A 23,506-nucleotide genomic window follows, 5' to 3' on the forward strand; every position below is an offset into this window, starting at 1 on the left:
CTAGTATAACTTAGGGTAGATATGGGTCCTTAGTGTTTATTAAAGGCTTCTCTGATTTGTAAGGAAAGACTATAAGGCAAAGCAACATTAACTCTGTGATAAACCATAGGCAAAAAGGTATGAATCTGAGATCATATTTTAATCCCAAACACTGATTAATAGGTTTACTTTTCTATGCTATTTTTGGATTTTTTTTTTTGTGGTGGTGTGGATTTGCTGTTGTTTTTTTCATTATGCTGTTTTCCAAACTAAAACAATAGGGTTTTAACTTAAATCCTTCTGACTTAAATATCTATAACTACTATATCATTTTACTTTAGTTTCAGATTACTCGGCCAAGAAATGATCTGTTTCTGTCTATAGCATTGTCACTAGAACTGCTCATTCCAAACACAATGATTACAGCCAGTGGTGCTTTTGTTTTGTTTTGTTTTGTTTTTACTTTCTGAATTATACCCTGTGGTAACAGTCCTCAGCGCTAATAATATACAGCAGCTGGCAAACAAAACTAAAAGTCATCTGCAGATTTCCCCACAACTAAATTCAGTGAAAGGCATGTTGATTATACTTTTTACTTTTCAACCAATAAATTATATGGCAAGATTTACAGAGGCTTTATTTTGGGCAAAATCAGAACTGGAAATAAAAAATTCCCTTTCAGGAGGTAAACCTCTAATACTTTTCTATCAGGTCACTAAGCAGCAAGTAATAAATACACCACTGCTTATAAAAGCTAAAACCAAATTTACAACCTAAAAAAGCAGAAGTGTATACACTCCAGTGAATTTCCAGGGCTTCCCAACTATTCCCATTTCATAGCACTCACTGAGTAGCCAAGCTCCCTGGACCAGAGCAAGTCCTGCAGCCAAAACATCTGCCTTCTACTCCTAAGCTGCCTGCTCTCTTCTCCTCTCTCCTGACCATTTCCAAATCTTAGCTCTGCTTAAAGACCCATATTTGCTACCCACCAGATATTTAAAAATTGTCAGGAGCTGCTGAGATGCTCATTCTGTAAAAAACACATGGTTTTAGCTAACCTGCTAATGTCAGCAGTAGGAGGGTCTACAAAGACATAGAGCAGTAATCAAGGTAGACATAGAGCAGTAATCAAGGTAGAGAACCCGAGGGAGGAAACTGAACCTGATTTACAGAGTCAAATGCAAACAATTCTGTTTTTTCCCCAGGGCATTGCTCTGGTTAAAGAGTTAATAGGATTTAGATGCCTTATTCTTGGCATATGTATCATTTCAAATATCTGTTGACCTTTTTACTGAAAGTTTGATGTTTCACTGAATTGATACATGTTTTGATAGATACACTGTTTTATGTTCTATTGGTTTTTTCTTTTGTTTCATCTTTTGCTTTTAGTGCGAGGAGTTAGTATTGGTTAGGGAATATGCAGAAAACGTATCTGGAAGCGTCAATATCCATATAATATGGTATAGACTTCCTAAGCAAAAAAAAAAAAAGTTTAAAAAACCCATAATTGTAAGATAATGAGTGATCATAAAATTATTGGATTCAAATTCAGAGTTGTGTCTTCGAGTCTAAAGGAAGTTTAATTTACACCTTCATCTGGCCAACCTGCACACACCAATTTTAGACTTCCTTAGATTCCGGCCAATATACTCAAACTAAAGTTAAGCTCTTACCTCTATATTAAGCTGTCTTTGTAGTTTGGAACCTGACTTTAGAAACCATAGTTAGCAAACTTTGGCCTGAGACTCATTTGCAGTCATGCAATTTTAACATGTAACTTACACTTACTGTAAACTTACAGGCCCCCAAATACATTAGAAACCATAGCCCAAATTTAGAGCTGATGTGCAGTGTGATATAACTGAAGCCTTGTCCATACACAAAAATTGCATCAGTGTAACTTAAATCAGATTTTTAACTAATTTAGTTAAACTTGTACACCATCCTTGCTTAGGCAGGCCTTTAAGCCCCTTGGGTTTAATTTTCCATTGCCTGAAACATTCTATCATTAGCTCATTGGTAGTATTTTACTCTCAGTTCACATTCATTCCTCACAGGGTAAATGATCATACAATTTGCAAGGCAACAGATAATCAGATCCCTTTTATATAATTTAGATTCCACTAGACTTATTCAGACCCATTCCCATGAGTCCACATCAACACGAGGAAGAGGGAGAGTCTGACTTACTGGGACAAATTTAGACATGAGAGATGAGGCAATTTATTTTAATTGCACTCACTCCATTTAACTGAGCATGGGGAAGCCTAAGAGAATCACAGCTTAGGTTACATCCCTTCCATGCATAAATAGTACTAGCATAGGTTTGCTCACCTGTGCTACAGTCACACCTTCACTTACTGCACAGACCTATCCTAAGACTCACTTACCATATCAGGAAAGGGACCTAAGAGAGTTTGAATGTAAGAAGGACGAACATAACACCACCTGTGAACTGAACCCACTGAGTTGTACACATTATTGCCAATTCCTGCAATTTGATAGTGAGACTTACAATGTTTGATGGGTTTTTTCTTACAGCCTCAGATCTGGGAGACTCATAATGAGATATGAATCTCAGCTTTCATGTTTTAAAAAAGAAACTTACTTGTCCCTCATGGTGACTGAGATAACCTTGAAAATATGAATCCTTAAAGGCTCAAAAAAAGTTTTAAAGAAGTCACAGTTTTTTTAAATCATGATTTTTAAGCCATCTTATGGAGTTTGGGGCCTGATTTATTATTTTTGAACATATGGTGTTGTCAATAGTGTGTAAATGGCTCATAGATCCATTCTAGGCAGTGGCCTAACATTCAGGCAGTGAATCACATGAGAGCAACAAGAATAGGTGAGGGAACTATTAGCACCTATTATTGCACATGCATACATGCACTGAAACAAGTATTTGAGATCAATGAAAAAACCCGAATGTAAAGTTTGTTTAAACATTCATAAATTCCCTATCCTTCAGGAAGTAACTCAGGAATTTTAAAATCTTGATCCATGGTTAGTCATGCTAACATAATGCTCTTTTTTATGCCAAAGGAAGCAGGAAATTATTCAAAAGTATAATTCTCTAAGCTTAGTTATATCTCACACTCTCACTGAAACAAAAAGAGTTACTAGCAGGTGATTCTCTCTGAAGGGCCCTTCCATATGGAACTGCTACTGACTCCTGATATACCTCACCTCCATTCCCCTTTTTATCCAATACAGACTTGATCTGATGGCCTTTGAGGAAAATTGCAAAGCTTAGATATTTCCTTAGGCACATGCTAAGGTGATGAAGTAGACTAGTCAGAAAGGATAGAGTGAGTACAATGTAGAAGACATTGCACATATAATAAACTAGTTGCAATGTTTCATCTGAAGAAGTGGGTTGTACCCATGAAAGCTCATAATTCCATCAACATGTTTTGTTAGTCTTTAAGGAAAGACTATTAGTTGTTTTTTAAGTTTTTCCAGTTACAGACTAACTCGACTACCCCTCTGAAGCTGGTTGTATTGTATTCAGTAGACTTGGTGCTGCAAGACTGAAAGAAACAACATCTTTATAAAGTTAACCTACCTTTAAAAAGTGGGAGGCAATTGTCTAGATTGGTAACCCAGTAGTAACAGGGAGTGAACAAACCCTTAAAATCGATGTACAGATTCTTGGGATGGAGATGCAGGTGTCTGCTAGGGGTCAGACCACTTCCTCCATGTATCCCTTGTGTCTGCAGTCAGTAGTTTGGAGGTTGTCTCTGCTGGTGTAGAGCCTGTGGGTAGATAGTAAGGAAACCTGGGTCCTCCCACTTCCTTGGGTCTCAACCCAGAGCTTTGTGTGAGGTTTGTGCACTCCATCACAATCCTCTAAATCAAAGCTGAGTCGTACAATGTTGAGAGCACTGGAAGAGGGCATAGGGATACATAGGATTATAGTATCCTCTGGATTTGATCTCTACATAATTGTGAATCAGAGGCGACTTGTAAGGTCTCTATTTAAAATATACACCGCAATGATTATAATAATCCTTGTGAAATATAAGTATGGGTAACATGTACCTACATATAACTGAAAATAATGTTGGTCACCAGAAGATAATATCCAAGTTTCTCTGAGTCAGCAGATGCTTATTGAGCTATCTGGCTATCAGTAAATTGTGTATTGTATACTTCACCTGTTTACAGTGTGAGCAATATGCTAATAAAGTGAGGAAAATGCTAATCAAAAGATTGCAAAGTTTCCAGAGGAGAGTCTCTACTGGAAAAAGTAAGGTGATGATATTATCCTTTACCTAGGAGTCAAGCTGTCAACTGGCTTGAATGGAGGACCACAGCCAGTTTGACTGTTTAACACTGGGAGAGGAACTTTGGGTGAATGAGCCTTTATGAGTAGGATCCTACCAAATTCATGGACATGAAAAATGTATCATAAACCATGAAATCTAGTCTCCAATGTGATCTGTCCTTGTGTATACTTTTATCCTATATTATGCAAATTTCACGGGGGGTGGGGGAGACACTATTTCTCAAACTTGGGGTCCCAACCCAAAATGAGGTTGCCAGGGGGAACCACAAAATTATTGTATGGGGGTCACAGTAAGGCCACCCTTACTTCTGCACTGCTGTAGAACTGGGTGGATGGGAAGTGGCAGCTGCTGACCAGGTGTCTAGCTCTGAAGGCAGTGCTCCTCTAACAGCAGTGCTGATGTAAAGGCAGCAATACCAAACCTTGTCGTACCACACATCTCTGCTGCTCTCTTCAGAGCTGGGCTGCCAGATAGTGGTGGCTGCTGCCCAAGTACCTAGCTGTGAAGGCACCAGGACAGAAATAAGAGTGGTAGAACCATTCCTTACTTCTGTGCTGCTGCAGGAGACAGTTATGACTTCAGAGCTGGGCTCCCAGCCAGCAGCGACTGCTTGCTGAGTTGTCTGAGTTTGGTGGAGGCAGTGATCTGATGCCTGGCAGGTATAGACAAAGTCTCCTACTGCTAAGGGCAGGTGGTTGTGAGGTGCCTTACAAACTTGTGTAGCCCTGAAAAGCATCACAGACCTCCACTTGCAATCATGTTTGGGACATCTGGTAGTGAATACCTACTGGATGTGCTAAGAGTATGGAGATGCCAGAGAAGCCAAAAATCACATCCATTTATTTGAAAGAAATTTCATTCCAAGTAGTTACATATGTTGACCCAAGGGTAGCAAATTCTGTTCATTCATGGGGAACAAGAACTCTTATTACTAAAGAATGTAAATGATGTGCTGGTAGTTTATAAGCCAGCAAATCTTAGCTTCTTCAAGCCCCGGTGTTGTTTATCTTTTTCCCTACATACCAAATATGCTTTAAGGGTTTGGGTTTTTTTCAGACAATCCTCACTTCCTGGGTAGCAATATGCCTCTTTTGTTAAGGGCTCCAGCCAGGAACAGACAGCTGTGTTTTTATCAGCTCCTGGTCAGTGGCAGAGTGAGGCTAAGGCAGGATCACTGCCTGCCCTGGCTCCACACTGCTCTGCTTTGCTCCCTGAGGTGACTGACATGTCTGGCCCGTTGGCAGACAGGTTAAGTCACTCTGGGTCGTGCACGTTGCCTGTGTCCGGAGGCACCGCTCCCACATATCCCGCTGGGCATGGATCCCAGCCAATGGGATCTGTGGCATCAGTCCTGGGGCTCGAGGCAGTATGCAAAGATTCTCTGAATGCCCCTTACCACAGGGGCATGCTGGCGAGCCAGCGTTCCTGGCTACAGCTCTGGATGGGGTGGGAGCACCAATGCTCAAGGACTCGGATCCAGCCCATGGCACAGGCTGGATGAAAAGAAATACTGGGTGTCATCTAGCTTGTGAGGCCCCACTTAGCCAAAGGCTCTGAGATACCAGTTCTAAAGCCCCTGTATTAATCTGGCTCTCTTGCTGTGGCAGAGAAGTCCAGGAGTTGTAATGTTCCTCAAAAGAGCAGTGAAATGGCTACTTCTGTGAGCAGTGTTGGTGAGTTTGACGAAAACGGCCAATCACAGATTGCGTACCTTGAATGGTTTAAACAATTTGTAGCTTGTGGCTCCATTCCAGATGGACAGAGAGTTTCAGCCTTGGTGACAGTGCAGAGTCTGAAGGCATATGGACTGCTGCATAAACTCTTGTCTCCAGCAGTGCCTGGAGCGGCCACATATGCCACAATTACTGCAGCAGTGCAGGAACATTTCTCTCCTATTGCATCGATAATAACATAATGGTAAATGTTCCATTAGCAACATCTGAGAAGTGGAGACTTGGGGCGCACAGTTTGTTGCTGCTCTAAAGAAGTTGATGATTAAGGAAGATTAAGGAAGAAATGGCTTCTATCTCTGGATTATACAGTGACCTAACCCAAAGACAGTACTGACTGTATCAGCACTTATGTTCAAGATGTTGGTTGAAACAGCAGTTGCCATGGAGATCACAGAGACAGATTTGCTAGACTTTAGTGTAAGCAAAGAAGTTAACAAGAAAGAGGATCATGGGAATGAAAAGAATGAGTGTGCGGCTACTGTGCACAAGCAACTCATGCTGAGAAGGATTCCTGACCGTGGCCTGTGACACAATTCCGTGACCAGCAACACAGAATAACCATACATCCAAGAAGATACTTAGGAATGCTGAGCCTAAGAAAAGATGGATGCTGGGAACAAGTTGGCACAAGAACTCAAATGACACTGATCAAATCCTAGCATGATGTGTGCTGTCAGAAACTGGATTAAGAGATGGCATCTGGGTTACACCCTTCATCTGGCAAGTTTCACCAGAGTGGACCTTGATACTGGAGCTGCCATTTGTCTAATTTCTGCATCTACCTATCACTAGAATTTGTCACAAGTTCCTTTGAGGAAACCTCCATGGTTTTAAAGACTTACTGGAGACAAGCTAGTCCCAAAAGGAATACTCCAATTGAAAGTTGAACTAAATTGACAATTAGTGGTTTTACTTTAGTATGTGACTGAACAAATGTATACACCATTCTATGGCAAATGTTCCAAAGTTTTTCAAAAAGAACTTGGACAGATAAGCAATGTCTCAATGAAGCTCACCCGTAAGTCTGACAGCCAGCCAAAATAATGCAAGCCCAGAGTTGTGCCATATGCTTTGAAGCATCGGGCAGAAGCTGATATCGACCATTTAGTGAACTTCAGAATTTTGTGACCAGTTTCATACAGTGTGTTGGCTACACCCAATATCCAAGTGATCAAGAAGGATGTCTATTCAGAGGCTATGTCTACATTTACCAGAGGATTGACACTCTGAGTTCCAGGGTTCGATTTAGCAGGTCTAGTAAAGATCTGCTAAATCGAACACTGAGGGTGTCCCTGCTGGAGACAGTACTCCTTGCTATTGTGAGGAATAAGGGAAGTCAACAGGAGAATTTCTCCTGTCGACCTCCTGCTGTGCTGATGGTGCCAAGCTTGGCTTAAGGTATGTCGACTTCAGCTACATCATTTACATAGTTGTAGCTGTGTACCTTACGCCGAGCTTCCTCCCGCAGTGTCCTAAGTGACCTGGCCTAAGTTGTGGAGTACAAAAAACAATTTTCATTTCAGGATTTGTGCATAATGGGTCTCAGGTGTTCATTCAGATCAAATTTTTGAAGCTGTATTTTAGTTTGCAAAATTTGCAGGAAATGGCAATAGACAAAATTAAATTAATCTAATTATATTTTGTTGGTATCCTTGTATACTGTACTTGTGATTTGTTTTTAGCTGTAGGAATATATAGTACTGTAATCAATTTTTTAAAGAAGTTGAGAAGATTTTCCACTTCTCTAAAATTGTGTTCATAAAGAGCAATTTCTCTTTAGATTTTTTTAAAATGTAAATTGCACATTCACTTTTAAGTTCCTTGAATGTGCTTCCTGGGGCAGCAAGTTTATTATACACACACACACACTTCTGATGAACTTTAAAAATTGCTATTACTTTTTGAGTTTTTGTCTAGCTGTTCTTCAAATTGTTTTTGGCTTTCCTAATTCTATTTTACACTTTATTTGCCAGTGATTAGGCTCCTTAGGATTTAACATCCACTTTTTTAAACAATACTTTTTTATCTCTCACTGCTTCTTTTACTTGGTTTTTAAACCATGGTGTCTCTTTTTTGGTTCTCTTATTAGTTTTTTTTTTTAAATTTGGGAACTACATTTAAATTGATCCTTTATTATGGTGTCTTTGAAAAGTTTCCGTGTAGCTTGCGGGGATTTTACTTTTGACACTGTACCTTTTAATTTCTGTTTAATTAACCTCTTCATTTTGTATAGTTCCCCTTTCTGAAATTAAATGGCACAGTTTTAGATATCTGTGGTGTTTTTCCCACCACAAAGATGTTACATTTAATTAATTCAATATTTTCAGTTGGTCCAGCTACATTCACCTCCTGGACCAGATCCTCTGCTCCAATTGGGACTAAATCAAGAATTGCTTCTCCTCTTGTGGGTTCTAGAACCAGCTGCTCCAAAAAGCAGTCATTGAAGGTATCAAGAAACTTTATCTCTGCATCCCATCCTGAGGTGGCGTGTACCCAGTCAATATGGGGATATTGAAATACTCCAATATTACTGTTTTTTAAATTTTGATAATATCTCTCTAATCTCCCTTACCATTTCATAGTCACTATCACTATACTGATCAGGTGGTCTGTAATATAGCCCTGCTGCTATGTTTTTATTATTAGAGTATGGAATTGCTGTTCATAGAGATTCTATGGTACAGTTTGGTTCCTTTAAGTTCTTGACTTCATTTGATTCTATGCTTTCTTTCTCATATAGTGCCATTCCCTCACCAGCATGACCTGTTCTGTCCTTCTGACATATATTGTATCCTGGTATTTTTGTGTCCCATTGATTATCCTCATTCCACCAAGTTTCTGTGATACCCATTATATCAATAGCCCTTTTTAATACAAGGCACTCTAGTTCACCCATATTATTTAGACTTCTAGATTTGTATATAAGCACTTAAAAACTATCTGTGATAAGACGTACACCAGGCAGGCAAATCACCATGCGCTTCTCCTGGACATCACAAATCCAGCTATGTTTCTAATGATTGAACACCTATCTCTTCCTAATAACTGGAGTTCCCTCTCCTGTAGAAATCCTCAATTTGAGAGGGTACCACAAAACCATCTGGAAGGAAGGTTCCACTCACCAGCATAGAGACTGTCTGACTCGCGGTGGCACTGCTCTACTGTGTCCTGGACAGTCTCATCTATGTACCTTTCTGCCTCCCTTAGTGCTTCCAGTTCAGCAACTCTGGCCTCTAAAGCCAAGACATGCTCCCTGAGGGCCAGGAGCTCCTTGCAGGGAATATGTAACCCACACACCTAGGGAGGTTACTTTTGGTTCTTGAAGAAAAAGGCTGTTTCAGTCTTCTCAAGCACTGTTGTTTTGATGGGCAAACGAAGGTTAAAAAAAAAGTCTAGAATGGCATCTTATTACCCAAGGTAGGGAGAGCTTCAGTTTACAGTGGGTTTATCTTGACATGTGCAGTTGATGCAGGGGTCTGACGGTCTCTGCAACTGCTGAATTTTCCAGCCCTAGCTCATCTTAGGATACATTTACACAGCAATTAAAACCTATGGCCTGCCTGAGCCACCTGACTCAGGCTTGTGGGGCTCAGGGTAAGGGGTTGTTTAATTGCAGTGTAGACACTCAGGCTGAAGCTCAGGCTCTAGGACCCTGTAAGGTAGGAGGGGCCTCAGCAGGAGCATTTACAACACAATTAAACAAACTCTTAGTTCAAACTCCACGAGCTTGAGCCAGCTGGCATGGGTCAGCCACAGGCTTTTAACTGCCGTGTAGACATATGCCCTCAGGCAGCTTGCTGGTCCATACAGTTTGCATCTATTTAATTGTCTTTTTGCTGGATTCATTACTTCTTTTCACATTGAACAAATATTTTGGGCAAGAACCCAATGGAACTTTGCTCATTTATACTAGGTAAGGCTCTGGTCTTTCATATCAATCATTTTCAGCTACCATAGCAAAAGTACAGCTATTGAATTTTGAAAAAATGATATAATAGCTGCACGATGAAACAAACAGCAAAAGAAACTTGAAATACAGAAGTATATGGAATCAATATACAATTCCACAGTTCTGAGAGAATATTCTAGTAATAATCTACCCACTGATGCATTTCATTAAGAGTAAATCCTAAAAGACAACCTATGTGATGAGTGAATTTGAAAGGGTTGTTAATGTTGATTTAGTTGGCTTGTGTATGTTGAGAGATTACCTCCATAGATCACAAAGAAAAAGAACAGAAAAAACAAAAGAAGTTCACACAACCATGAGATACCATATGCATAAAAGAAACAATAAAGAAACTGAAATCAGTAAAAAAAGGAATAGGAAACAAAATATTTTGTAGATAACTAGTTCTATTACTTGCAACTATACCAGCTAACAAATAGATTTAAGTATATTTTTAAAAATATGCTACAGCATACTTTTAATCATTTTTAGTATTGAATCTATATTTGAATGAGAAACAAATGGAATATATAGTCAATCTGTTATGTATTCTGATTTTTATTCTGTGCACCATTTCTTTCTGACAGAGGCAATATTCTGTCAAAGTTAGACAGAACACTATTTCCTTGTTGGATGCTACAGATGTTGCCACCTGCAGTTTAAAGTAAAATATTTTTTACACATAATAGTGTTGCTCTCAGTTTTGCTGATAGATATTTGCCTCTGATGTATTACTGAAGTCATACAACTCAAAAATTGTGTGCAATCTTGGCATTACAACAACAGATGCATATCCTGTTCCATTCAATTATATTATTTCATTATGTTTTTTTATGTATAGATAGGACCAAAATATATTGCCAATATCAAATTTAACCTTTAATTTTTTACAGATGCATCAACTATTGCAGTTTTTAATTCACATTATTTTACTTTAGGTGGTTGTCAATGAAGAGAATGAATTTTTAGTTTTTCTTCACAGACACAGTCAGGACCCCTTATAGGATTGTGAAGCCCAAGAATTTGCCACGCAGTTTGCTGCAGAACTGTGCTCCAAAATCTATGGCCATGGCTGTGTCACAGGAATTATAGCATCATAACTACAGTGCCGTAGCTATGTTGCCATGAACCCAAAGCATCGATACAGCCTGGAGCAACTGAAAGGATTTTTCTGTCACTGTAGGAACAATGGTAGCTAAGTGGATGGAAGGATTCTTCTATCTACCTAGGGTCTGCATCTACTCCAAGGGTTAGGTCAACATAGCGAGGGCACTCACAAAATGGATTTTTCATCCCTCTGAGCACCATAGCTATGTTGAACTAAATTTTAAATGTAGAAGAAGCCTACGCTTTCGTTTAAACAAAAAATGATGGTCCTGTCTCATCACTGCATTGCTTGATCTTTAACACCAGTTTAACGCCACAGATTTCACTGAAGTGAAGCTGGAGTAACACAGTGGTGAATCAGGTCATATGTTTTTAGCCTTCTGCATTGCAAAGAAAGGCTTGAAAATGAATCTACACTACATAGCCATTGCTGACATAGCTAGGGGTAGCAGTGCCCCTCAGGTAGACGTAGCCTATATCAACATAAAGCATTTTTGTATTGGTACAAGAGCATCACCTCTTCAAACAACATTAGCTACATCAGTAGAAGCACTCTTTGGTCAACACAGCTAAGTCTACTCTGCGGTTTTTGCTGTGTAGACATCTTTGTCAGGGTTGTTTTTTTTTTTCACATCACTGATCAATGCAGCTCTGCCATTATTACTTTCATAGCCTGGTGCATACTCAAAACTTAGGTCAACTGTGCTACATCTCTCAATTTTCAAAAATCCACACTCCTGAGCAACATGCTTAAGATGACCTAACACCTGGTGTAGACAGCTCTAGGTCAACAGAAGAATTTCTCCAAAGACTAAGCTACACCAACTGGGAAAAGTGGATTATCTATGCCAACAGGAGAACCCATCTTGTTGACATAGGTAATGTCTTCACTGATGTGCTACAGCAGTGCAGCTGTAGCTGTGTCACTGTCGCATTTCAAGCATATACAAGTGCTTTTACAGTGTTAGCTCATCTTCAGCCTGTCCCATACCTGGCTGCCAAAACCTACCATTTCACCCTGACATCTTTTATGAGGCAATTGGGTGCTAGAGGGTGGCTGTGGAGATTATTGGTAGGGCTGCCAGTAGATGCTGAGCACCCACTATTTATTCCTGTGGGGCTCCAGTCGTAGGGCACAGACAGGATCATGCCTATGTCAGTGCTTAGGTTGATCTAAGTTTTAGGTGGAGGCCAGGCCTGATGGAGTGCCATCTAAAAATAGACAATATCCAAGTGGTTTCACCTGAAAGGTGGAGGAGGAACTTGAACTAAGGGGGGAGTCTCCCGCATTCTAGGTGAGAACCCCTGGGCTGAAAGTTACTCTGGAGCTCCACCTCTCCCTCCTCACGCCTTCGCCAGCTTCTTGCTAAAATGGCATAGTCCCCTAACACAAAGAGAGGAATTTCCAGGCAAAGGGAGGTGTCTTCCTAAGCCACAGACTTAACCACCTTTCTCCAAATGAAATTAATAAGTAGCAGGTTTAAAACAAACAAAAGGAAGTTTTTTCTTCACTCAGTGCACAGTCAACCTATGGAACTCTTTCCCAGAGGATGTTGAGAAGACCAGACTTTAACAGGGTTCAAAAAAGAGCTAGATAAATTCATGCAGGATAGATCCATCAATAACTATTAGCCAGGATGGGTAGGAATGGTGTCCCTAGCCTCTGTTTGTCAGAGGCTGGAAATGGATGACAGGGGAGGGATCACTTGATTATTACATGTTCAGTTCACTCCCTCTGAGGCATCTGGCCTTGGTCACTGTTGGCAGACAGAGTACTGGGCTAGATGGACTTTTGGTCTGACCTAGTATGGCCGTTCTTATGAACTGCCTAATGTGCTGGCTTTTGTACCTCTAATTGTAAGGTGCTCATCTTTATCTCTCCCCACTCGTTGTATGCATGGAGTCTATGTGCTGAACTGAGGATTTGGGAATTCCAATGATTGTTCTGTGTATCTAAGAGTTAGGTATGGCAAGACTCTGGGACACTACTGCTAGGTTCGTTTGCGAATCTAGCCCATTGTATATATATTATTCCAAGTAGAAAAAAATCTTTTGGGGCTTTAGAATTCAAAATCCACTGGCGGCAATGAAGACTGAAAGAGGAGATGGGATCAAAATTCTCTTGTCAGGTTGTTTACTCCATGCCATATTGTAAATATAAACAATTGATAATTTTCTTCTAGGAGTATCAACCTTGTAACACCAATCCCTGTCCAGAGCTGAAAAAGACCACCCCTTGGACGCCTTGGACTCCAGTCAATATCTCAGACAATGGTGGCCACTATGAACAACGATTCCGCTACACTTGCAAGGCACGCTTGCCTGACCCAAATTTGCTAGAGGTGGGAAGACAGAGGATTGAAATGCGTTATTGTTCCAGTGATGGTACCAGCGGATGCTCAACAGATGGTAAGCAGAGATAGTACAAGTGAATAATAGCACCCAGTAGACAGATTAGCGGACAGTGGTATAATACAATCAAGTGGCTGGAAATTGATGTGCGTTTTTAACAGTGAGATTAATCCAGAATTGGAATAGTTTACCTAAGTATTGTAATGAATTTTTTATCACTAGTAATTTTTTCAATCAAGATTGCATAGAATTTTTTGTACATATGCTTTAGTTCAAATAGGAAATAATTCAGGGTCATCCTTTGGCTTTGTTTTGTGGGCAGTCAGACAAGCTGATCATTCTGGTCTTGGAATTTATGAACTTGCTAGACCAGTGTTTCTTAAACTATTTAAGACCAAGGAATACCAAACAATAATTTTTTTTCTGAGGAACACCAAGGATTTTTGGTTGAGGAAAAAAAAAAAAAAAGTCGGGGAGGAAAATGGTCGGGGAGAAAGTTATTGAGTTATTGAGCAAAAAAAAAGTTGTCCACGCCTTCAGGGACGTCCATTTTGAATTCTGTTGTTCTCTGCGGCACACGCCGGTGTATCTCGGAACACAGTTTAAGAAACACTGTGCTAGACCGATGGCTGTAATTCCAGTTTCATGACAGAGTGAAGATTTTTACTTGGTGTTTTTCATAGTATTACAGAGTTTAAGGCCAGAAGGGATCATTGGCTCATCTATTCTGACCTGCATGTATATCAGAGGCCACCAACACCGCCCACTGTACACACACTAAACCCAGCAACTGAAATTAAACCAAAATATTACAACCCAAAGGTGACTAGATTATTACGTTCCACAGGGAGAGAAGAGAAGGGGCCTAAGGTGCACCAGTGCCTGAGGCCTGAGAAAGGCAGGGGTATGTGTGAGATATATTCAGATTGATATGGCAAGTGACCTGCAGCCACTTGCTGCAGAAGAAGTTGAGCTCCCTTCCCCCATCTTACCTGGAGGGAAATTCCTTCCTAAGCCCACGCAAGACAAAAAGACTGACCTTAAACCTGTGAGCAAGAACCAGACAGCCAAATATCTGAGGGTATGACTACACTAGCCCCCTAGTTTGAACTAGGGAGGCTAATGTAGGCATTCGAAGTTGCAAATAAAGCCTGGGATTTAAATATCCCGGGCTTTATTTGCATCTTCCTGTCTGAGCGCCATTTTTAAATCCCCCTAGTCTGAACTAACTGCCGCGGCTACACATGGCAGTCAAACGTTAACTCGAACTAAGTCCTTAGTTCGAGTTAACTGTTACACCTCATTTCACAAGGTGTAGACATACCTTGAGAGAGAGAATGGTCAATGTCACCTCAGAGCCCTGGCCTACCCCATCCAATGTCCCATCTCCAGGTCTGGCCATACTGATGGTACAGAGGAAGGAGATTTAAAAAAACAATGCATTTTGTGGGAGATCTCTTCCAGATTCCTGCAGATGGTCAGCTGAAACCCTAAAACATGAGCTTTTAGGAACATCAGACAGAATGCTGAAGTGAGCCCTCAGGCTGTTGAGCCCTTCCTCTTACCAGGACAAACAACCCCATCATGCAATCTCACTCATAAATTTGTTGAGCTCATTTCAGAAATGTTAATGGGAAGAAAGTAATAGATCAAAACAGGTAAATTGGCTTCTATTTCTTCAGGCTGGACTTAATATCTCAGGATAACACATGTTTTTAATTTCTGGCTATAAGACTTGTTGGTGTGTGTCAGATGTTCTTTCTAGTAATTAATTCATCACAATGATAGCCATGAAATTGTAAAATAATTTTTGAGATTGTTCTGTCATCTCTTTCTCTCTGCTGTCTTTTGGGAGAGATTCTGACAAATTCTGTTTTTATTTTATAAATATTTGGCTGTACTATAACACTGATGATAAATGAAGCTTTTTAATGAATAATTAAAGAGCAACAGATGACTGCATGCTTATGACAATTAGCTAGACAAATACTTTATGAAGAGGATAACTTCTATTATTAATGTTTTATAGTATTGAGCTATCACCAGGATTTAAAGTTCTGTTTCTGACTACAAAGGGAAAATGACCCCCTTCAATGTTATTTTTAGCTATAGATGCATTTTACATACAGAATTTATTCAAATTTTCTGCTTGTCAGTAGCCACTTAGTTATTCATAAACTGATGTTCAGTTGAAGTCCACCCTGATTTTAAATTATTAGTTATAAGATTCTTAATTTCATTGTTATTTATTAGTAGTTATAAGAATATTTTCCAGTTGCATATCCTTTTACATCTTAAAGGGTTTTAATCAATTGATTATCACAACAGCCTGGAAAGATAAATATGCATAGTCAAGTGGGTAATCCCACTCTGGCACTCCAAATGCAGAAGGCAGGGACCTGCAAGAGACTTTAGAATACCTTGCCACTAAAAGCTTTTGTTTAAAAACTCCCCAACGTCATAAATTCCCTGTCCTTGGCTTGGTATCATTGCCACCACCCAGATGCAAAAGCACCCAGGAAGATGCATTTAGGAATTCCTTCCCATGGAGTACCCTCAAGCTCTTTGACCCTCCCTCTGGAGAGAACTTGAGAAACTGTAATTTTTCCTAGTAGCATGGCTTGCAGTCTTAGGGTACGTCTAGACTACAGGCTTTTGTCGACAGAAGTTTTGTCAACAGTATCTGTCGAGAAAACTTCTGTCGACAGAGAGCGTCTAGACTCATTCAGTTCTGTCGACAAAGCAAGCTGCTTTGTCGACAAAACCCTGTAGTCTAGACACAACCGTACATGCAATAACACCTTCTGTCGACAGAACTCTGTCGACAAAAGGCGTTATGCCTCATAAAATGAGGTTTACCAGCATTGACAAAACTGCTGAATTCTGTCGACGTTATGTCGACAGAACTCAGCGGTAGTGTAGACGCAGGTATAGTTTTGTCGACAAAAGTCCACTTTTGTCAACAAAACTCTGTAGTCTAGACACACCCTTCGACATGTGCACACAAAACCTTCTGTCTTCAAGGATACAGGAATCAGATCATAGTCTTGAAAGGGTGATTTTTATTAACAAAACAAAGAAAACACACGTGGTGAAAGAATACCTGTTTGTTAGATTATTAGATTTACAGAGCAACTGAAAAAAAGTATTAAAACATAGAATTGCTGGGATTCAGTGGTAACCTGATCATGCCTGACTAAACATTCCGGCTGTGTCTAGACTTGGCAAGTTTTTCCGCAAAAGCAAGTGCTTTTGCGGAAAAACTTGCCAGCTGTCTACACTGGCCGCTTGAATTTCCGCAAGAACACTGACTTCCTACTGTCTGAAATCAGTGCTTCTTGCGGAAATACTATGCTGCTCCCGTTCGGGCAAAAGTCCTTTTGCGCAAAGCTTTTGCTCAAAAGGGCCAGTGTAGACAGCTCAGATTTGTTTTGCGCAAAAAAGCCCCGATCACGAAAATGGCGGTCGGGGCTTTTTTGCACAAAAGTGCGTCTAGATTGGCACAGACACTTTTCCGCGTCCGTGCCAATCTAGATGCTCTTTTCCGCAAATGCTTTTAACAGAAAACTTTTCCGGTAAAAGCATTTGCGGAAAATCATGCCAGTCTAGATGTAACCTCCCTGTTCTACTTACATATCCTAGTCCTTCATGAATCTTCCATGCCTTGGTTTCCTGGCTTAACTCATGTCTCCCAGTTCTGCTCTGGTCACACATTAACAGGAACAGGAAGCTCACTGCTTCCAATTCAAAAGCCTACACTCTTTTTCCATTGGCTCTCCTCACCTCCTGCCAACTCCCATTCTGCTTCCCTAGCATTCCTGGAGACTCTCTAGGACCACTGTCTATGGTTTTAACCCTTACTGACAAGAAAATTAGGTTTAGGTTTCAAGAGTAAACCATAGTGAAAAGACTAACTGAATAGCTGCAATGTCTAGAAAAGGGTATTACCCCTCCCATTTATCATAGCATTAATAACTACAGTAGCTAAGCATATTATTTGCATGGTTACAGTTTTTTTTTTAATTTTCTACGGTGATATGCACTTGTAAGGAAATTAACATCTGTAGACAAATGTAGAGCTATTTCATTCCACTTCTGGCAGTACAGTCCGTCACTATATCGGTGCCTGGAAATTACATCACCTTTGTCTGTTTCTTTAGTTTGCATGTACTAATGATAGGGGAATTGTAAATATTGCTCTCTTGTGGTTATCTATGCAGCCTTCGTCTGTTATGTAGAAGCTTGCTTATTACTTCTAATCCTTGCATAAGATTGGGGGAAAATTAATTATCACAAAAAGAAAGTCAGTCATTTCAGTAAGAGAGACTCTGGGAAACATTTAATTGCTATATATTCCCCAAATCTGGTAATATTTCTAAAGATACAGGAATAAACATCCCTGGAAGCCTGTTACTGCTTGCTTTAACCCTAACCTCAAAAAGTCATTCTTCCTAAAGGCAAGATGTAATTTAGTTTTAATACTATTTCAGACCTTGTCTTTTATGAGGAGAAACTGATTAAATAATAGTATTAGCCCTGAAAGAGTGCCAGAGGCTATCAACACCTTTTTATTTTTAACTAAAGCCTGAATGTGAGAATATTCTACTGCCAAGAGGAATACAAGATGAAATGTTATCGCTTTGGCTGTCTCATCAAGGCTAAGCTGTGTTGCATCATGATAAGAAGAAAATTACTTTTTAAAGTTGTGATTGTTTGACTTTAATAAATACAACCCCCAAAATATTAACAGAACTTCAGAGTCATATTTTTAAATAGAAAAGATATATAAATAAAAAATAAGATTTTCATAATAACTTTTTCTCATTGCACATTACCTTATTTGTCATTGAATATGTAATATTAAAATTGCTTTAATATTTGCCTTGAATATTATTGTTTAAATGAGTCTAGTGAGGCTGTGAAGTTCACATGTAATTAATCAACATGGTTCTGGGGAATAGCATTTTCAACTTGCTGAGGTGAATATAGGTGGGAACAGTGAAATGGAGATAATACTTACCCATTTTGCAGAGGTTTTGTGAGGCTAATTTAATGTTTGTAATACACAAGCAGATCCTTAGACAGAAGATGCTGTACAAGTGCAATTAGTACTATTTTTGAGCTTCTAGGAGTTATATTTCCCATCCAAACATTTGCTCTACATTACATTTCCAATAATGTCCAGAAGGTAGTGATTCACATTTCTTGTATAATATTAGAGAAAGCATTGAAAGATAACAGTTCCCCAAAATGAATAGCACCATAATCACCTCAAAATGAACATGTCTCTCTTTACATAGAGCTGTCATTTCAGAGGATCTGTGGTAAACATCCTGTCCTATTTCATCAATGGGAGTTTGTCAGTCAGTTTGATCTTTCCTACAGAGATGGATGAGTGACCACATGTCTATGCTTCATCCTCAAGACATTAGGAAGTAACTCCTGTATGAGACAAGATCTTAAAAGTAACCCTGGGTGGCTTTGCTCTGGTGTCCCTGGTCTGCTGGGGGGGGGGGGGTTCAGCCAGTGCCCCCCCCAGCAGACCAGGCTTTTCTTGCCTACCCGTGGGAGCAGCTGGGGGCTTCCGGGTTGGTCCCCAAGTCAGCCGCTGCTGAAACTGACCAGCGGCTGACTACAGTCATTCGAACTTGCAAATGAATCCCAGGATTTAAATATCCCGGTCTTCATTTGCATATTTCCAGGCACTGCCATTTTTAAATGCCCCGTAGTTCGAAGTACCTGCCCGCGGCTACACACGGCATGGGCTAGGTAGTTTGAATTAAAGCTCCTCATTCGAACTATCATTACTCCTCCTGCAATGAGGAGTAAAGATAGTTTGAATTAGGAGCTTTAGTTCAAACTACCTAGCCCATTCCGCGTGTAGCCACGGGCAGGTAGTTTGTACTACCAGGTATTTAAAAATGGCAGCACCCGGGAACATATAAATGAAGCCTGGGATATTTAAATCCCGGGCTTCCTTTGCAAGTTTGAATGACTACATTAGCCACCCTAGTCTGAACTACGGTAGCTAGTGTAGACATACCCTAAGGCATTTAGCTTGGTACCCCATCACATGTTTGTTAAAAACTAGAATTATATAAAATTAACATGGCACACATTAAATGGATTAAATACAGGCTAACTAATAGGTTTCAAAATGTAATTGTCAATGGGGAAGGATCATCAAATGGGTGTGTTTCTAGTTAGTCCTGCAGGGATCAGTTCTTGGCTATCTGGAAGAGAGCAAGTTTGTAGATAGCAGCACAAAGCCTAGGGGAGTGATAAATAATTCATGGGACAGATCACTGAATCAAAGCAATCTGGATCATTTGGTGAACTCGGCACACAAAAACAACTTTAACTGTAATATGGCTAAGTGTATCCATCAAGAAACAAGGAATCTATCTCAGGGAGCAGTGACTCTGAAGAAGATTTGGGGATTGTGGTTGCTAATCAATTGAATATGAGTTCTCAGTGCCATGGTGTGGTCTGAAGGGCTAATGTACTTATTGGTTGTATAAACAGGGAAATCTGGAGTAGGAGTAAAGAAGTTATGTTACTTCTGTTTTTGACAGCTGTGCAACTACTGCTGGAATGCTGTGTCCGGTTCTGATATCCACAACTCAAGAAGAATGTTGATAAATTGGAGAAGGTTCAGAAAAGAGCCATGAGAATGATTAAAAGGATTAAAAATATATACTGTCTTATAGGGAAAAATAAAAAAACTCAATCTCTTTATCTTAAAGAGAAGGTTAAGGAGTTTATAATTACCTAGATGAGTAACAAATATTTGGTGGTAAATGGTTCAGTCTAGCAGATCCAATGGCTGCAAGTTGAAATTAGACACATTCAAACTGAAAATTAGGTATACATTGAAATAGTGGGGTAATTAGCCACTGGAACAATTTACCAAGTATTTTTCATCACGGAAAACTTTAAAATCAAGAGTAGGGGTTTTTCTAAAAAATATGCTTTAGTCCAAACACAAATTAATTCAGGGTCATTCTGTGGTCTGTGTTAGAGTAGAGTAGCTGACCACAATAGACCATTCTGGCCGTAAAAACTATGAACCATGGGTGTCTGGAAGGTAATGAATTCACACAGATGAAGAGTGTAAAAAAAAGTAGGAGTATGCAGGAATTGTGGGAAAATGCCACACCTTTAATAATGTCATTGTGAAATAGAATCTTCATATGTACAAGGAGGAGAAAGATAATGCTTACTGTCTGCAGGAAACTGATTTAAAATATTTGTCAGTAGCCAATAGTTACACTCTAGTTAATTTAATTTGATTGTTTCTATATCATTCTATAGGTCTGGAATTCAAATTAACTTGGCCTGTTGTTGTGATTTGAATCCTTTGTCTAAAGGGAAAACTCAACAAGACCGATGTTATGGATGGGATTCACAAAAGCATTTAGGCACTTGACTCCCTACTCAGTGAGAGTTGGGCACCTAAGTATTTTTGTGAATCCCATCCCATAAAAGTTATTTAAAAGCTGTAGAATGTAGTGTATTCTTTTAGCATCCTGAAATGAATGAGACTCATGGAAATGTGAGTTGTTGCAAGAACATCCCACTAAAACCTTGATTCCATACATTATTATGTGTTAGTGGCAAGGTCCTGCTGAGATTTTGCATAAATAATTTTTCTGATATTCTGTAACACTAAGAAATCTGATATGTTATTGAAAAAATGTGAAATAAAGTTACTCGTTTCCCTTAAGACTGAAAATTCCACCCCTCGGAGTGATCCTCAATTCATTCTAATGGTATTGTAAAATGACACAATGCTGCAATATTTTATCTAGAGAAATACTGACCAGCATAATCTAAATCAGAATAGCTCAGCCATAATTTGTGCTCCTGTTAGCCCTTTGGCTGAAGTGCTGTTTGTAAGTTGGTGGTTGAAGATGGGGAAGGGCAGCTGTGGTACCCTCTTTTCTTCTCACCTTTATTATGTGTATAATCCTGGGATTTGTCAGCTGGGCAACCTCATAAGGCAAGTCTATGCCAACTCATCTGATGAAATAGGGTTGGTGTTATACATTTGTTTATCTGTAAGAGCACTTCTACACAGCAGGGCTAAAGCCAAAATAAGCTATGCCACTTGAGCTACGTCAGTTGCATAGCTTAAGTCAAAACAGCTTAATTTGGCTTTTGGCTCTGTCTACACAGCAGGAAGTGCAAGAAAGAGTACTCTTCCTTCGACTACCCTTACTCCTCATAAAATGAGGGTTACAGGAGTTGGAGTAAGAAGTCCACCAGCTTGACATTATTTTGACATTATGTCAAAATAACTGCTTGTAGTGTAGCCGCAGACTATGTTATTTCGGATTAACGTCAGTTATCCCAAAATAACACTGCTGCATAGACATTCCCTGAGGTGCCACAGGACTACTTATGGAAAGAGGTGTTCAAGCAACATTTTAACTCCCACAGTGTTTCCCTATAATCTCTTCCATTCTGGATTCAAATTTGCATCAGGTTTCATAAAATCTGCTGATAATATGTTTGCACAATAGGAACTGGTTCAGAGGGAGCAGTAATTGTTCTCAGTTATTATCCAGAGGGAGGATTCTATCCACAAATTTGGGGATTTAGTATTACTGTCTAAGGAACTGAGCTGAGCAGTTTCTCATTACAAAACTGAGACAAAACCAAACTTATTTGTCTGTTACTGCATCATTTATTTCATTGTTGCCCACTGTTATAGTGTACTGAATAAAAGTCTTCAAGGCCCCATCTATACTACGAGTATTATAATCACAGTCACAAGGGTGCATCATAAATGCATGTGTAACAGTGTTACTAGTGTTTGAACCTGTGGTGGAGACAAGACATGGGTAGTTTTAATACAATTGCAGCTAATTATATCCAGGTGTTTTATTGCAGCAGATCTGGAATAGCAGAGCAATTTGGGAAGACACAAGGCAAAACTGCAGGGGTCTTTAACATAATTCTGCATAGCCACTGTGGATGTGTTGAACTGTTTGTACTTTCATTAGTATAAAACCACTGTTTCAGTTTGCAAACAATTCACTGTGGATAGGTCTCATACTGCAGCCAAAGATATTGTGAACTGGATTGGGATGAAGTCTACTGCGCACATTGAATGTAGTGCTCGTTACATTCCACTTGCTTAGGGTGCTTGTAGTCATATGGTTTGAGTTGAAGATTACTATAGGGCAACATGTCCTCAATATCAGTTCTCACTCTTACATTTTATTAGAAGACTTACCCTGCATGACTCAGGTCCTTCAGGGCAGGGGACTGGGAGTGTGTGGGAGGATACAGGAGTCAAGGCAGGGGCTTGGGGATTTAAGGGACTTAGGGCAGGAAGCCAGAGGTATGCGGGGCTTCAGGATTGGGGGATATGGGAGGCTCAGGGTAGGAGTCTAAGGGTGTGGGGGAGCAAGAGTCAGGGTTGATGGGTAAGGAGGACCTCAAGGCAGAGGTGCAGGTGTCCGAGCAAGGGGTGGGGGCTCAGAGCAGGGGTGTGAGTGTGCAGGAATCGTGGTTGAAGTGTAAGGGGGGGGCTCAAGGTGGAGAGTGGATGGATGGGGAGTGCAGGAGGCAGAGGAGGGGGTGGAGGGCTCCCGGCGGGAGTGAAGATGCAGGAGTCAGAACTGGAGGGGGGGAGGCATAGGAGGACTCAGAGCAGGGAGAGCTCAGAGGTGGGCGTAGATAGTGGCCGCTCCCCAGGTGAACCATATTAGCAGTATTGTAAAACTTCAGAAGAATTCCCGTCATAGGGTGAGTGGCTGATATCACTGCCATACATGGCAGATGTACACAGTGGCTGAGCAGTTTTGCTACAGCTGATAGGATCAGAAGTTAAGTGCTATGCTGAGTTCTTTTGTGGGAGTTCCTTCCCTATCGGGAGCCCTACATTGGCATTAAGAATGACTTTTAGCAGTGTTTCATCCAGGTAGGGACTAAAGCATATTGGCAATGCTGCTGCTAAAAAACTTCCATACCCATTGCCTACACTGTACCTTTTCTGTGACTAAATCATAGACTTCAGACTCCAGCAGTGTTTAGTTTTCATTTCCCAGCTTGCTGATTTAACCAAGAAGCACACTATTCTCATT

At 40.1% G+C, this 23,506-nt stretch overlaps 1 protein-coding gene across 3 annotated transcripts in view; it reads left to right on the forward strand.

The window, feature by feature from the left end:
* Window positions 1–23,506, forward strand: part of SEMA5A (semaphorin 5A) — a 553,406-nt gene that overhangs the window by 484,662 nt on the left and 45,238 nt on the right. For all 3 annotated transcript variants that reach the window (XM_075921490.2, XM_006111031.4, XM_075921491.2), the window contains one exon: window positions 13,244–13,469. In XM_075921490.2, coding sequence (XP_075777605.2) covers window positions 13,244–13,469 — 226 coding nt within the window. The remainder of the gene's footprint in view (window positions 1–13,243; window positions 13,470–23,506) is intronic.

Source organism: Pelodiscus sinensis, chromosome 2 (genome assembly GCF_052426305.1).
Source record: "Pelodiscus sinensis isolate ZL-2025 chromosome 2, ASM5242630v1, whole genome shotgun sequence".
Taxonomy (NCBI): domain Eukaryota; kingdom Metazoa; phylum Chordata; order Testudines; family Trionychidae; genus Pelodiscus; species Pelodiscus sinensis.